General features: G+C 51.4%; 1 protein-coding gene across 1 annotated transcript in view; it reads right to left on the minus strand.

Moving 5' to 3' along the window:
* ABAT (4-aminobutyrate aminotransferase) overlaps positions 4,889–15,980 on the minus strand; it is a gene marked incomplete at its 5' end in the record, with an annotated part of 47,737 nt that continues 36,645 nt past the window's right edge. The window contains 3 exon segments of the mRNA NM_214263.1: positions 4,889–5,067; positions 7,408–7,519; positions 15,001–15,147. Of these exon segments, the coding sequence (NP_999428.1) occupies positions 4,946–5,067; positions 7,408–7,519; positions 15,001–15,147 (381 nt within the window). The 3' untranslated portion in view covers positions 4,889–4,945.

Consider the following 15,980-nt stretch of genomic DNA (forward strand, 5'->3'; position numbering starts at 1 on the left):
GGTTCCAACATCACCCAAGGAATATTCCTGTGTAAATCTCCCACTTCCAGCTCCCACATGCTTTCATGAAGGAGATCACGGAAAAATCAGCCCGCTTCATGGCCTGAGGCCCGGCTCGGGGCTGCAGCCCTGAACCGCTCCCATCACCATCACATCCTTTCCCAGGATGAGGCAGGCCCGCCGGCACCACACCTGCTCCAGGCCGAGCACCCAGCAGGCCACGCTCCCGCCGCCACCACCCACGACCTCACCGCGCCCTGTCCCCACACTGCCGCCGGTGACAGCCGCCACGCGCCCTGCACCCACACGGCCACCCCCTGCGTCGCGCCGCGGCTGCTCCACCAGCACCTGGAGGGAGCATCCTGGACCGCCGCTGCCTTCCTGCCAACTTGGATGGTGGCAGTGACTGTTTTAACAAAGGCCCTGGCACCTTCCACCCCACCTGCCTTAGGAACTCACTGTAGTGCTGACCGCTTTAAGTCCACTTTCCCAGGCGGGTGGCCAGGCTGGCGGTGAGAAGAGTCCGGAGCGGTGGGTCTGCCACCAACCCCACGCTGACTGCGCCTGCGCGCTCCCACTCCCCGGGGCGGGTCAGCCTTGGCTTCCGGCTTGTGGGAGGCTGGGTGGGTTTCCAACCTTGCTGAGCGTCAGGCTCCTCGTGTTATAAGCAGGCAGACACAGCCCTAGCTTATAGGTGTGGTGTGAACATTACCAAGGCCCCACAGAATGTGCTTGCGCTTAGCAGATGCTCATCGTGTGATAAATACGATCACTACACACAATCATTCTTAAAAACACATTTAATGGTAGGTACTGCTTTCCCAGTCAATTATTTCATAGACGGGTGTCCGAGCTGAAAGGAACCTTAGAAATCATGTGGTCCACCATCCATGTTCCAGGTGAGAAATATAAGGACCACGGAGACAGCTGGGTGCCCTCAGGCGCCCACGACCCCCGGTTCCGGGTCAGGACACCAGGAGGACCAAAGAGCCAACTCATTCCCGCAGGTGCTGACTCAGCATCTCCTCCGTGTGATCCCAGGCTGCACCTGCCTCTCAGGTGACTCCAGTCAGTCCACTTACCACCTCAATCCGTGATAGAGAGACTCTGACTTAATTGGTTTGGGGTGGGGCCCCAGCCTTAGGATTTTTTTACAAAGGTCTTGAGGGTGATGCCGGAGTGCATCTGATGTTGAATGTCACTGTCCTGGATGTTTTGGATTCTGTGCTTTTCCTTCTTTCTCCATCCAACCCATTATTGTCCTGGTCAGGCCACGCAGGTTATTTTGATGGCCACAGTTTTCTGACTGGTCACTGGCCCCCCGTTCTTCACAGCGGACACTCAGGACAATCTTTCTAGAATGCATGTTGGATTACCCTCCCTGCTCTAAACCTTTGGTGACTCCATCAGTGCATGGAAGACCCAGTCTGGCACAAAAGGCCCTCTGGATCCGAGCCCTGCCTTTCTTTAGCCTGGTCCCCAGGCTCTTCTGGTCTCCCTGTCTCTGTGATGGAGTGATGCTGAACACCATGGAAATGCCTGCCTCGCTTGCCCTCGTGCTTTCAGCTAGCTATTCTCCTGGTCTGGAAAACCTTCCCTCTCTCATCTGAGTCACTGGAGCAGAGTTCCTGCCCGGCCCTAAAGATGAAACTCAGAAGCCTAACTTCCACCCTGACTTGGGGTGTATCCTTTGCTCCTGTACAGCATCCTGTATCCTGGTCCTTATGCCGGGCTGCTGTGACCTTTGCCCCACAAGAAGGTGAGCTGAGGATAAGGATGCACTCTGATGAGATAAATGGCCTCACCGTGCTTCCCGAGTCCAGGGCAGACAGGGCCGGTAGAGAATTCCCTTGAGACATCCCTAAGACCTCTGTAACAGGTGCTTCACAGGAACCTGTCGAATAAGTCCGTACTCAAACCACGTCCAACCAGAAAGGCCACATTTCCTCTGCTGTTTCCATTATAAATACTTTGTTTTTAATTTAAGAACACAGGAGACAATAGATTGAGTTCATGGAATTGTACATACGGTCATCAGTTACACTGTGTTAATGTGACATGTTAATTTCTTCATCATGTATTGGCACTGTCAACAGAATACTGTAAACAAGATCACTTGGTATGCGTAAGTCGGCGAGGCTTCCTAGCTATGGTTTTCTACCATGAGCTGATACATAGATAGAGATAGGTATAGATACATAGATGTATTAATGCACACAGTTCTGCATGGTTTCTGAGTGTCGGTAAAAATTATTAAAAAAAACACCTATTTATAATAAACGTGAGGATGTGCTAAGATTTGCTATTACTGGACTTTGTTTTCTGTAAAAGTGATGAGACACTGACTAAACTCTATGGCACTCATGTATGATGGATTCATTTCCAGACCCTCGGCCGCAGAAGCGCCTCTGCATGGGCTCCGCCCGAGCCAGCAGCCTGTTCCCCTGGGCTCCTGGTGTTTTCAACAACCTCTCACACATTTCCTGACCAACGCCGAGAATTTTTTCCCTTGAAATTCTTCCAGCTACACTCCGACCTCCAAAAGACGAGGATGTTTCAGGAACTCATTATGCCCTGAGTCAACAAGGACCTGCTGATAAATGGCTTAAAAAGTTTTACGAGAAATAACTTCCCTTGGTACAGAGTGAGTAAGTCTGGAAATGACTTTCCAGATAAAAAAGACTTCATTTTTCTGTCAGTGCCCTGTGGGGAGAGAACAAAATATTGGAGCCACTCTATCCACCAAAGACAGCCAAGTTTCTGGTTGTGCCCTGGCTTAAAAACATCTTGGACTCCAGGAACCTCATTGTATATTTGCATCCAATGGTCAAGTTCTCAGGAGAAAGCATACATATGCGAATACATGACTTATGGTTTGGTTTGCATTTTGCTTGTTTGTTTAATAAGGCCTTGAATCTTGGGATATTGCCTGTGGAATCTAGGTCCCCAGTGAAAGATCTGAGATCGTGAATCGAAATGTCTTTGCATATACTGTTCCCTTTCTGCAACACTCTTCCTTGCCTTGTCTGCTTGGTGAACTCTTATTCATCCTGCAAAGCCCCGCTCAAATGTCACTTTCTCCTGGAACCTCCTTGGACCCTTAGGTGGACTGGGGCACTCCCTCTGATTTCCTGATGTTCCTACATATACTACTGTCATGGCACCTGCCATGCTGCTTTAGTTGTTGGTTTAAAAGTCTTTTGTCCCCAGTGGGATGTGAATCCCTTGAGAGAGCAGGGACGAGGTTTTATTTCACTTCAGATTTCTAATGCTCAGCACTGGGCTTGGGACAGAGCAGGTATTTAATGCAAGTGTCATGAATGAATGATGAGATAAATAAATGAATATACAAATGAATAAGCAAATGAGTGCAGGGAGAGGGAGGCTCTCTTTCGTGGGCAGCACAAATGCTTTGGGACACAGCAGAGCTCCTTAGTTCATGGATCCGTCCATGTCTACTAAACATGTTAGTGCATTTCATTCTTGGCAAACACAGGTTGATGACCAAATCTGCTGAAGAGTAGAAGTGGAAAAAACCAAACCACTTTGAGATCTTTGGATGATTAGTTATTAGAAGAAAAAAGTGCTGAATCGAGAACCTTGATCTGCCCAGTCTCCCCCAACAGTCAACCAAGGCACCAGGAGGTGAAGTGGCTTCCGTTTGGACAGAGGGTACAGGCCAGGCTTCCTTCATCTCCCCGCTAACCAATCCCTCACTCCCGTGGGACCACCGAATGCTCTTTTCAGGAGCATCTGAAGTCAAATCAGCTCCAAAATTGTCTCGCCTGTAGCAGAGACCCCCTTAGCCTCAGCCATGGTCCAGTGATGCCTCTGAGCATCCCCTGCCCAGTAATCTCACACCCATTCACTCAGGAAGATCTCTGACTCCGAGGAGGTACAAGGACAAGGAAACCACTTCGCGCCAACAGGCTGTTTCCCTGCTGGTGCCTTTAATTTATGATGCTTCCCTTGGGAAGAAACGTAGTCTAGTCACCGATTTCCTCTGATGGAACAGCACAGCCGTGCCCGGGGCTGCTCAGAAGTGGGGCAGAGGGGGATGAGCAGAAGCTAGAAAGGGTCTGCCTGGCCAGAGGTCCAAAGTCAGACCCTGGATGCTGTGGGGACAGGAGCGTAAGCCCCAGGCCCAGGGCTCACGCTCCCTATGCTTCTGACCCCATGGCTCGTGTGTGTGCACCCCTGCGGGTGATCGGGTCACAGCTTTCCTTCCATAGAGGTCTGGGCTGACATTTAACAGGAGGGAGGGAATTTGGGGACCAGAGGGTGGGGGCAAGACCCATGGGTGATGCCACCCAGAGTTCCTCCCAGGAGAGGCCCCATCAAGGAGAGAATTCACAGTTTAGGGGGGAACCCTCTGGAGGCCAGAGAACCCCTTCCCACACCTCTGAGCTCCATCCTAATGTCCCTACTGGCCTGCCTTCAGAGGCTCTGTCCTGCCTTCACTGGACCGTGGGACGTGAGCTGCAGGGCCCGGGGGAGAGGGTGAAGCATGCTTGTTTGCACAGGGCGAGGGGAGCCACCTCCCCTCATAGGATGTGTCACTTGAGAGGGACGGAACCCAGGAGTCCCAGCCACCAGTCCCAGGAGCAGGTGCCATTCCCTTGACTGGCTTGCAAAGATATTGTTGGGGTCCAGGGCGGCGGATATAGGGCCAGGACCCGCAGGGCCCATCCTAACACTATGTCTAGGGCTCAAGCAGAATTTCTGGGCTTAAACCAAGGCGCGCCATCAGCTCTGCAGGGAGGGAGACCCAAACCGGCTCCCCCTCCCTGCCCCACCAGCCACCAAAAACCCCCTCTTCCCACAAAGAACCCTCCCGTTTGTGCATCACCTCTGATATTTTGAGTGAAAACATGAATTAGGCAAACTAATCACTTGGACGATTGTTGAGATCGGGGCTTCCTCGGGGCGTGGAGGAAATGGCTTTTTACTTGAAGTCGGCTAAGATGTCGCTGAAAATATTGAGGAACAGGTGTGCGTGGTGATCCCTGAAGACCAGAGTGGGACGGAAGCGGATGGATTTGTCGCCACAGCCCCCCAGCATCACACCTGGAAGGAGGGGCGGTGGGGAGGTTAGGCACCTGGGCTCAGAGGCAGAGCCGTGAGGACCGGGAGGGGCTGTCCTTCCGCTCTCGTCCTGCCCCTTCCTCCCGCCGCCTCCCTCCCTCCCAGCTCTGCTGCCCTTGAACTAGGTCTGGTGATGGAGAAACCCTGAGAGAAAGTCCTGGCCTTCCAGAAACTCATGGTGCGGTGGGGAAAGAAAATAAGCAAAGAAATACATTACAGGAGTTCCTGTCGTGGCACAGGGGTTAATCAATCCGACGAGGAACCCTGAGGTGGCGGGTTCGATCCCTGGCCTTGCTCAGTGGGTTAAGGACCCCGCATTGCTGTGGCTGTGGTGTAGGCCGGCGGCTACAGCTCCAATTCGACCCCTAGCCTGGGAACCTCCATGTGCCGAGGGAGCAGCCCTAGAAAAGGCAAAAAGACAAAAAAAAAAAAAAAAAAAAAAAGAAAAAAAAAATACATTACAAAAGTGTGGGCAGGTCAGAAGCACGTATGTGGGATAGAATGTGCTTATTTTATTTTTTCAATTAGCAATAATCACGCTTTGGATAACCTCATTGGCTACGATGCTGCCACCGCGCAAAGCTTATTTTACTTTTTGTTTTTGGCCACCCTGAGGCATATGGAGTTCCTGGGCCAATGATCAGATCTGAGCCATAGCTGCAACCTAAGCCGCAGCTGTGGCAGCCCTGGATTCGTAACTCACTGTAAGGCCCAGGAATTGAACTTGTGTCCTGGTGCTACAGAGACACCGCCGATCCTGTTGTGCCACAGCGGCAGCTCCAGGAACCTGCTCATTTTAAAGGGTGACTTCACCTTTGACTAGATGGGGGTCCTTGTCTGGGTTGTGCGCGTCTCTGAGGCTCAGTGTTGGCACTCCCCCTGCCTTTCAGGGCTGCAGGGATTCTGTAAGGTGCAACCCCTGAATGATGCCATGCTCGCCCCGCAGCAGGCTCTCGCTCTGATTCCCCACTTAACGCTCTTCCACGGCTCCCATAGCTCTTAGGCCCACGTGAGGTGGGCCTGGCAGCCCTCCCCCTGCCTTGCTCCCTCTGCCTGTCTGGCCCTCCTCAGACCCTACCCCTTCCATTTCTCCCACTGTAAGCCGCACCCTGCCCAGCTAAAGGCACACCGCCCTGCCTCTGCCCAGAATACTCCTTCTCACCCTCTTCATCTGGCCAACCCCGACTCATCCAACAGGACATAAGGTGAAAGGCCACCTCCTCAAGGAAGCCTCCCCTGATTTCCTGGATACCTGCCCCAGCTATTAACTCTCTAGGTCCTTTTCCTCTGTCCTAGGACGTATAACTGCAATAGACCTTAATGAACTATTGTCTTCGTTTTTTTTTTTTTTTTTTTTTTTTTTTTTTTTTTTGTCTTTTTGTCTTTTTGTTGTTGTTGTTGTTGTTGCTATTTCTTGGGCCGCTCCCACGGCATATGGAGGTTCCCAGGCTAGGGGTCCAATCGGAGCTGCAGCCACCGGCCTACGCCAGAGCCCCAGCAACGCGGGATCCGAGCCGCGTCTGCAACCTACACCACAGCTCACGGCAACGCCAGATCGTTAACCCACTGAGCAAGGGCAGGGACCGAACCCGCAACCTCATGGTTCCTAGTCGGATTCGTCAACCACTGCGCCACGACGGGAACTCCTTTTTTGTTTGTTTGTTTGGTCTTTTTTTTTTTTTTGCCTTTTCTAGGGCCACTCCCATGGCATATGGAGGTTCCCAGGCTAGGGGTCGAACTGGAGCTGTAGCTGCCAGCCTACACCACAGCCACAGCCATGCGGGATCTGAGCTGAGTTTGTGACCTACACCACAGCTCATGGCAACGCCAGATCCTTAACCCACTGAGCAAGGCCAGGGATCGAACCTGCAACCCCATGGTTCCTAGTCGGATTCGTTAACCACTGAGCCACGACGGGAACTCCAATGAACGATTGTCTTCCATGTCACCCCTTCCAGTTAGACTGTAAGCTCCTTGAAGGAAGGGCCCCTGACTCCCGGGAACTTCTCTCCAGTGCTGGCCTTGCTGTCGAATATTGTCGAATGAATAAACGGATAAGGAACGTTCCCTGGTGACTTTCTCTTCTACTTCTTTTTTTTCCCCTGGCCATGCTGGTGGCATGCAGAAGTTCCCCAGGCAGGGATTGAACCCATGCCACGGCTGCAACCTGAGCCACAGCAGTGACAAGTTGGATGCCCAATTCGCTGAGCCACCAGGGAACTCAGAATTTCTCTTGAGAAAGGAGATTCAGATTATTTTTAGTCCCCTGAACCACCTGCCCCCCCTTCCCCCCAGAAATGTGGGCACCCCTGGCTGCCTTACCTTTGTTTCTGGCGATGGAAATGAGTTTATTCCGTATGGATTCGTCTGGGGTGTCGAAGGAACAAAAAGTGCCTCGTCCTCTCACTCTGCTGATGAACTGGGGGTACCGGGCCTGGAGTGGGAGAGACGGGGCCGACATCAAAGCCTGTCACCTGGGTAGCAGCTGTGGTGCCTCAAACCCCCCTGAGGGCCCGGAGGGACTGGCAGGGCCACTATGGGGTCACAGCTGGCTCCTGGGACATCAGTCCTGGGGCTAAACCCCAGCTCTGCCTCCTTCACAGGAGCATCCTTGGGCGAGTCACTTACGCGGCCCAGGCCCCCGTCTCATCTTCTGTAAACTGAAGGGTGTCAGTGCCACTGACTCCAAGGGGCCATGGTGAGAGCTCAGTGAGATTGGGTTCTTAGGTCAAGTCTTATGCCCGGGGCCTGGCACAGAGCAGGTGATTTACGGGTGCCAGTCACTGCTGTTTCATAGCTCTTCTTGTACAAAGTGGAGATCCTTCTAGAGAAAACAGCTTGTCCTCACGCAAGGGTTTGAGGATGGGGGTTGCATGGAGTAGTGACTCCCTCCCCAAGTTTATGTCCACCTGGAACCTGGGGATGTGACCTTGTTTGCAAATAGTGTTTGTGGATGAGCTAAGTTAGGTTAGGATGAGGTCTCAGTGGATTCAGTGAGCCCTCAATCTGAGCACTGGGGTCTGTGTAAGAAGGAAATGTGGGCACAGAGACACAAACACAAGGGGGAGGCCATGTGACAAGGGCACCAGAGGCTGCAGTGACGCAGCTACAGCCAAAGCTGGGAAGGGTGTGGGATGGGCTTTCCCTGGAAAGAGCCTCCAGAAACAAGCAGTGCTGGAGTTTCCATTGTGGCACAGCGGGTTAGGAATCTGATTAATATCTGTGAGGATATGGGTTCAATCCCTGGCCTCACTTAGTGAGTTAAGGATCCGGCACTGCCGAGGGCTGTGATGTAGGTCACAGACATGGCTCGGATCCCGCATGGCTGTGGCGTTGGTTGGCAGCTACAGTTCTGATTTGACCCCCAGCCTGGGAACTTCCATATGCTGCAGGTGCAGCCTTAAAAAAAACAAAACAAAAACAAACAAACAAAGAATCAGCACTGCTCATACCTCGATTTTAGACTTCTGACCTCCAGGATGGGCGGAGAACATATTTCTGTTTTATTTTTGTTTTTCTTTTTTGACTGCCCCCGGGGCATGTGGAGTTCCTGGGCCAGGTATTAGATCTGGGCTACAGTTGGGACCTAAGCCACAGCTGCGGCAACCCTGGAACCTTAACCCACTGTGCCAGGCCTGGGATCAAACCTGTGTCCTGGTGTAGCAGGGACACGGCCGATCCTGTTGTGTGGCCGCTCCTATAGTCCTGTGGTTTGAAGCCACCCGGCTATGGCAGTTTGTTACAGCAGCCCGAGGAAGCTAATGAAGCCCTCCGGCTCAGAGGATCTTGGGTCCCCCACCAGCCCCACACACTGACCGCAGGATGGACAGCAAACGAGGGCTTGGCCAGCCCTGGATAAGGCCAGGGTCCTGGGGGCAGAGGCAGGGGCAAGTGTCACCTCATTACAGCCCCTCGGGAGAGGCTGGATATGGAGTCAGACTCTGGTGATGAAAAGTCCCCGGCTACAGGCCAGGCGCCGTGCTGGGCACATCCTCGCATGGCCTCGTTCCCACGGGGGAGGAAGCCGAGACTCAGGGGTCAGCCAGGACTCACCCCACCCCTCCCTGCACCTGCCGCTGGGCAGGAGCCCTCCCGCCACCAGAGTGTGGTCTCTGGGGAGGCTGGGAACTGGGTCTCGTCCACTCTGACGTCTTGGTGGCTGTGGACCTCATTAATGCTGGACGTGGGACCCCATCCCCTTCTCAATGGAGCTTCCGACGCTGCCTCCAGGCCTGTGCGTCACGATCCTTCTGTTTTTCCCCTTTGTGTAGCTCATTGTTTTAGGCTGTTCCTGTTATCTTTTTTTTTTTTTCTGTCTTTTTAGGGCCACACCCCTGGCATATGGAAGTTCCCAGGTAGGGGTCCAACTGGAGCATCCACTGCCGGCCTCCACCACAGCCACAGCCACAGCCACAGCCACGCCAGATTTGAGCCATGTCTGTGACCTGCACCACAGCTCACGGCAACACCGGATCCTTAACCCACTGAGTGAGGCCGGGGATCGAACCTACATCCTCAGGGATACTAGGGGGATTCTTAACCCACTGAGCCACAATGGCAACTCCTTAGCTCCTTCTTGCCTATAGCTTTTTAAGGCCCTGATGGGGACCCCTAAGCCGTTCTGTCCCTTCAAATGAGCCAGGCCAGGGCTCCCAAAAGCCAGGTGCTCGTCTCAGTTCTGGGAGCTCTTTCTCATAAAACCCTTTTCTGTGACACGCCCCTCACACAGAAGCCACCCTGGGAAACACTGCCCTCCACACCAAGTCTCAGAGCCAGGTGCCTCGGTCAGCCACCTGCAGGCCTCCAGGACCTGCCCTCGTAACCAAGGCTGGGCGACATCATTTAAGAGACACACAAAGAGAGCATCTCTGGTGCTCCCACGGCACTGGGCCTTGCTTTTCTGGGGTGACATTGCTCGCAGAGTCTGAGCGCCCGTTTCTGCTTTTTGCTTCTAAGCCACCAGGCTATCTCATTATCTGACTGTGACACGGGGGGCATCTCAGACCATCTGGATGCTACTGCTTCTCTTTTGTCCCAGCATCTTCCGTGTGTCCCATCCGTGCCCTGTGCCAGCCTGTGAGCTCTGCCTGTGGCTTTGTGTCCAGAGCCTGGCATGATGCCCACCCATGAGGAAGGCAGCCACCAGTCCACATGGACCTCACGGCCACTCAGGTCAGGGTAGGGAGCAGCCTGCCCTGGTGGCAGCCTCAACAAGGTCCCCGCCGACCTGGCCCTGGCACGTCCTGCACCCTGGCACTGACAACCGAAAGCGGCGTCCAGCTGTCTTTCCCCTCACCCCCCAACCCCCAAGGACCTAAGTGCGTGCCTGACATTTCTCTTCCTGAGCTGGCAAGGCAGCACTGCAGCTGGAGGGAGGGACCTGACCCTTTCACCTTCGACCCCAACCCTTTCACCTTTGACCCTACAGCCCTTGGCCTTTCCTAGCACCTGCCCCTGCCTCAGTCTAAATGCAAATCCAGCCCCAAAAAAGAAAAACTCCACCAAGAGCTGCGCGGCACTGGCAGCGCTGGAGGCTCACCAACTTCACAGCCTCTCTTAACCCCTTCAGAGTCTTTGCAATCAGGCAGATCTGGGTTTAAAAGCTCCCTGTTCTCATCCAGAAAATGAGGGTAATTATATTTTCCTAATTTCAAGTTGCTCTGAATTAGGGTTGCCAGAAAAAAAAAAAATGACATTTCAGATAAGCAACTTAAAAATTTTTTTAGTATAAGTACATTCCAAACGTTGCATAGGATATACTTATGCTAAAAAAAAAAAAATTCATTGCTGGTTTTTAAATTTCACCAGGAGTCCGGTATTGTAGCTGCAGTTTGCTACATCTGGGGGTCCTGCTCCTCCCCCCCAGATTAAATGAGGATTAAGTGAGATAAGGTACTTAACACAATGTCTGGCCCAGAGCATGTTCTCACATAATGGAAATAATAATCATGCTAATAAAAATGATACGTAATGAAATGATTCTCAGACCCTTGATCATGTTAGAGAGGTAACGACTGGCAAAGAACTTGGATTGTGAAGGGTACTAGAGTCAGGGTCAAACCCCAGGGGAAGCTGTGTCACTCTGGACAAGTCACTAACCCTCCACACCTCAGTTTCCTCATCTGTAAAATGGGGATGCGTGTGGTGTCGACGCCCACAGCATTACCGCTGGACTTCAGCGTTTAGGGTGTGTGAGACCCGCCGGTACAGGACGTGGCAGGGCAGCTTGTCAATAAAGGGAAGCTCTGATGACTCCTGTCCCTTCTCCCTTCGTCAGCATCACCATCCCCACCGTCACCGTCATCACCCCTCGGGGGTTCTGCTCAGCTCCCCGGTGACTGGGTGCTTTGTGCTCCTGGAGGAAGGGCTCTTTGTGCCCAGTCTCCTGGGGAGGGTCATCCCCTCCTAACTCCTAGGGTGGACTGGCCCATCCTGGAAACACTGGGGTTCCTCCCAACAGCACCTCCAAACCCCAAATCCAGGAGAGTGTTCTGGGCAGGGAGTAGGCAGAAAAAAGACAAATCATTATAATAAAGAGCTCTTCTGTCCAGGGAGGCGGCCACCTGTGGCTGCAGATGTGAGTCCAAACTGAGATGTGCTGTTGGAGTGAAATATACACCAGGGTTCAAAGATCATCATGAGAAAAAGGATGTGAATGTGGGAAAAAGACACTCTCTTCAGCAAGTGGTGCTGGGAAAACCAGACAGCTGTATGTAAATCAGTGAAACTAGAATACACCCTTGCACCATGCACAAAAATAAACTTCAAATGGTATAAAGACTTAAACATAAGACATGGTGCCACAGAACTCCTAGAAGAGAAGACAGGCAAAACATTCTCTGACATAAATTGTACCAGTGCTTTCGTAGGTCAGTCTCACAAGGCAATAGAAATAAAAAGCAAAAATGGGATCTAACAAAACCAAAAAAAAAAAAAAAAAAAGGCGGGGGATCTAATCAAACTTACAAGCTTTTGTACCACAAAGGAAACCATACACAAAATGAAAAGAAAACCTATGGAATGGGAGAAAATAGTTGCAAATGATGCAACTGACAAGGATTTAATCTCCAAAATATATAAACAACTCATACAAGTCAACCACAAAAAAACCAACAACCTAATCGAAAAATGAGCAAAAGACCTAGAGAGACATTTCTCTAAAGAAGACATAGGGATGGCCAGTAGGCACATGAAAAAATGCTCAACCTCATTAATTATGAGAGAAATGCAAATCAAAATTATAATGAGATACCACCTTACACTGGTCAGAGTGGCCATCATGAGTAAGTCTACAAATAAATGCTGGACAGGGTGTGGTGAAAAGGGAAGCCTGCTACACTGTTGGTGGGAACGTAAATTGGTACAACCACTGTGGAAAACAGTATGGAGGTTCCTCAGAAAGCTAAACATAGAGCTACCCTATGACCCAGCAATCCCACTCCTGAGCATCTATCCAGACAAAACTGTAATTCAAAAAGACACATGCACCCCTATGTTCACTGCAGCACTATTTACAATAGCCAAGACATGGAAACAAGCCAAATGTTCACCGATAGATGAATGGATTAAGAAGATGTGGTACAGGAGTTCCCGTTGTGGCACAGTGGTTAACGAATCTGATTAGGAACCATGAAGTCGCAGGTTCGATCCCTGGCCTTGCTCAGTGGGTTAAGGATCCCGTGCTGCTGTGAGCTGTGGTGTAGGTCGCAGACGAGGCTCGGATCCCGTGTTGCTGTGGCTCTGGCATAGGCCAGCAGCTACAGCTCCAACTGGACCCCTAGCCTGGGAACCTCCATATGCCGCAGGAGTGTCCCTAGAAAAAAAAAGGCAAAAAGACAAAAAAAAAAAAAGTGGTACAGCTGCACATGCGGCCCCCAAAAAACATGGTACATGGAATACTACTCAGCCATAAGAAAGTATGAAATAATGCCATTTGCGCAACATGGATGCAACTAGAAATAATCCTACTAAGTGAAGTAGGAAAGAAAAAGAAAGACAAATACTATATGAAATCATTTGTACATAGAATCTAAAATACAGCACAATTTAACCTGTCTACAAAACAGAGACAGACTCACAGACGTGGAGAAGAGACTTGTGGTTGCCGCGGGGGGAGAGGGAAGGGAGTGGGATGGACAGGGAGTTTGGGGTTGGTAGATGCAAACTCTTCCATTTAGAAGGGATAAGCAATGAGGTCCTGCTGTACAGCACAGGGAAATATATCCAGTTTCTTTTTATTTTTTTAAATTAATTAATTAAAAAAAATTTTTTTTGCCTTTTTAGGACTGCACCCATGGCATATGAAGGTTCCCAGGCTAGGGGTCAAATTGGAGCTATAGCTGTCAGCCTACACCACAGCCACGGCAACGCCAGATCCGATCTGAGGCACGTCTGCAACCTACACCACAGCTCACGGCAATGCTGGATCCTTAACCCACTGAGTGAGGCCACGGATGGAACCCACACCCTCATGTATGCTAGTCAGATTCGTTAACGCTGAGCCAGGATGAGAACTTCTATATCCAGTTTCTTGGGATAGACCATGATGGAAACTAATATAAGAAAGGGAATGGGAGTCCCCAGCGTGACGCAGCGGATACAAATCCGACTAGGAACCATGAGGTTGCGGGTTCTATCCCTGGCCTCTCTCAGTGGGTTAAGGATCCCACGCTGCTGTGAACTGTTGTGTAGGTTGCAGACACGGCTTGGATCCCGTGTTGCTGTGGCTGTGGTATAGGCTGGCAGCTGTAGCTCCAATTTGACCCCCAGCCTGGGAACCTCCATGTGGCGCAGGTGTGGCCCTAAAGAAAAAAAAAAAAAAAAGAAAGAAAGAAAGAGAATGTATATATATGTAAGACAGGGTCACTTTGCTGTACAGCAGAATTGGCACAACACTAGAAATCAACTATATTCTAATAGGAAATTTTTTTAAAAAGTAACTGAAAAAAATTAAAAAAGAAGGTGAAATATATTATTTTCTATATTGGTGGCATGTTGAAATAATAGTATTTTGGATATGCTGTGATTGTTAAGCAAAATTTGTTATTCAAATGAATTTCACCTCCTCTTTTTCCCTTTTAGTGTGGTTACTAGGACCTTTGAAGTTATATGTGTAGCTTGCAATACAAGCCCCTGGAGAGCATGATCAGGGTGTAAATAGAGTCCAGAGGAGGGAATGGGGGACACAGGGGCGGGAGTGAGAAGGAGGGGGGTTTCTCAAAAGAGGGAGGCCTGAACCTGGTATCAGAAGAAAACCAGGGAGTTCCCACTGTGGCTCAGCGGGTTACAAATCCAACTAGTACCTATGAGAATGTGGGTTCAAGCCCTGGCCTCAATCAGTGGATTAAGGATCTGGCATTGCTGTGAGCTGTGGTGCAGGTTGAAGATGTGGCTCAGATCTGATGTTACTGTGGCTGTGGTGTAGGCTGGCAGGGGATGCGCCAATTGGACCCCTAGCCTTGGAACTTCCATATGCCATGCATGGGGGAGGAAGAAGCAGAAGCAGAAGCAGAAGAAGCAGAAAAGAAGCAGCAGCAGCAGAAGAAGCAGCAGAAGCAGAAGAAGCAGAAGCAGAAGAAGCAGCAGAAGCAGAAGAAGCAGAAGCAGAAGCAGAAGCAGAAGCGGAAGAAGAAGCAGAAGCAGAAGAAGCAGCAGCAGAAGCAGAAGCAGAAGAAGCAGCAGCAGACGCAGCAGAAGCAGAAACAGCAGCAGCCGAAAAAGCAGAAGCAGAAGCAGAAGAAGAAGCAGAAGAAGAAGAAGACCAGGAGTTCAGGAACCAGGAACGGGGCCGGGACGGAGCTGTGGGAAAGCAACCCTTGTAGCAACCCCTGCGAGTCACTGGAGCAGCAGGTGCGGGCTGAGGGCAGCCAGGGACAGGGGTTCCTGGGAGGGCTGGGGCGGGGCCGGGCGGGGTACCTGGAGGTCCAGCAGCCCCGTGAGCAGGACCTTCCCGGCGTGGGCTGCGTTGCTCAGCAGGTCCTCCCGCTTGATGATGTTGATGACCTCGGCCAGCAGCAGGTTCTTGGAAGGGTCCCCCAGCCACGTGTTGAAGATCCGGTAGGGCTGGAAGGAGGCACGGGGTGGGAGACGGGTTCCAGGCACGCCTCGGACACACCTCTCCCCCTTTGAGAGGAGGGAGACTAACCCGTGAGCATCTACTAAGGGCTGGGAGGATGACACACATGGTCTCACCGAGTCCTCTCCGTAACTACCACCCTCCAGGCAGGTACTACTCTTAGGGATACCAACTTGGCCAGGCCCTGGGGGACGTGAGATAGTTGGCCCCTAACTACTACAATCCTTTTTTTTTTTTTTTTAGGGCCATACCTGCGGCATATGGAAGTTCCCAGGCTAGGGATCCAATCGGAGCTGCAGCTGCCAGCCTACACCACAGCCACAGCAACGCGGGATCCAAGCCGAGTCTGCGACCTACACCACAGCTCACAGCAACGCCGGATCCTTGGCCCACTTAGCAGGGCCAGGGATCAAACCCGCATCCTCAAGGATACTAGTTGGGTTCATGACCCACTGAACCACAAGGGCAACTCCCACAATCCTCATTTTATTAAGGAGGGAGCTGAGGTTGTAAGAGGTTAAGTGATTTGTCCGAGAAAACACAGCTTTAGGCAGTGGAGTCGGGAGTGGACTAAGGGCAGCTTGACCCTCAAAGGGCATGTGATTTACTCTTCCACGAATTATTCAGGGTGTCAATGCAGCCAACTAAAACATACTTCCTAGCCTTTCTTAAAATTAGGAGGAGCCGTATCTGAGTCAAAAGTGGCAGAAATAGAAGTATTCTGGGATTTCTGGGAAGGCTGCTTAAAGATAAGAAGAGGGCCACTTTGTCCTCCCCTTCTTTTTTCTTCCTACTGCCTTGCATTGAGATGTGATGGCTG

This window comes from Sus scrofa, chromosome 3 (assembly GCF_000003025.6).
Source record: "Sus scrofa isolate TJ Tabasco breed Duroc chromosome 3, Sscrofa11.1, whole genome shotgun sequence".
NCBI lineage: Eukaryota > Metazoa > Chordata > Mammalia > Artiodactyla > Suidae > Sus > Sus scrofa.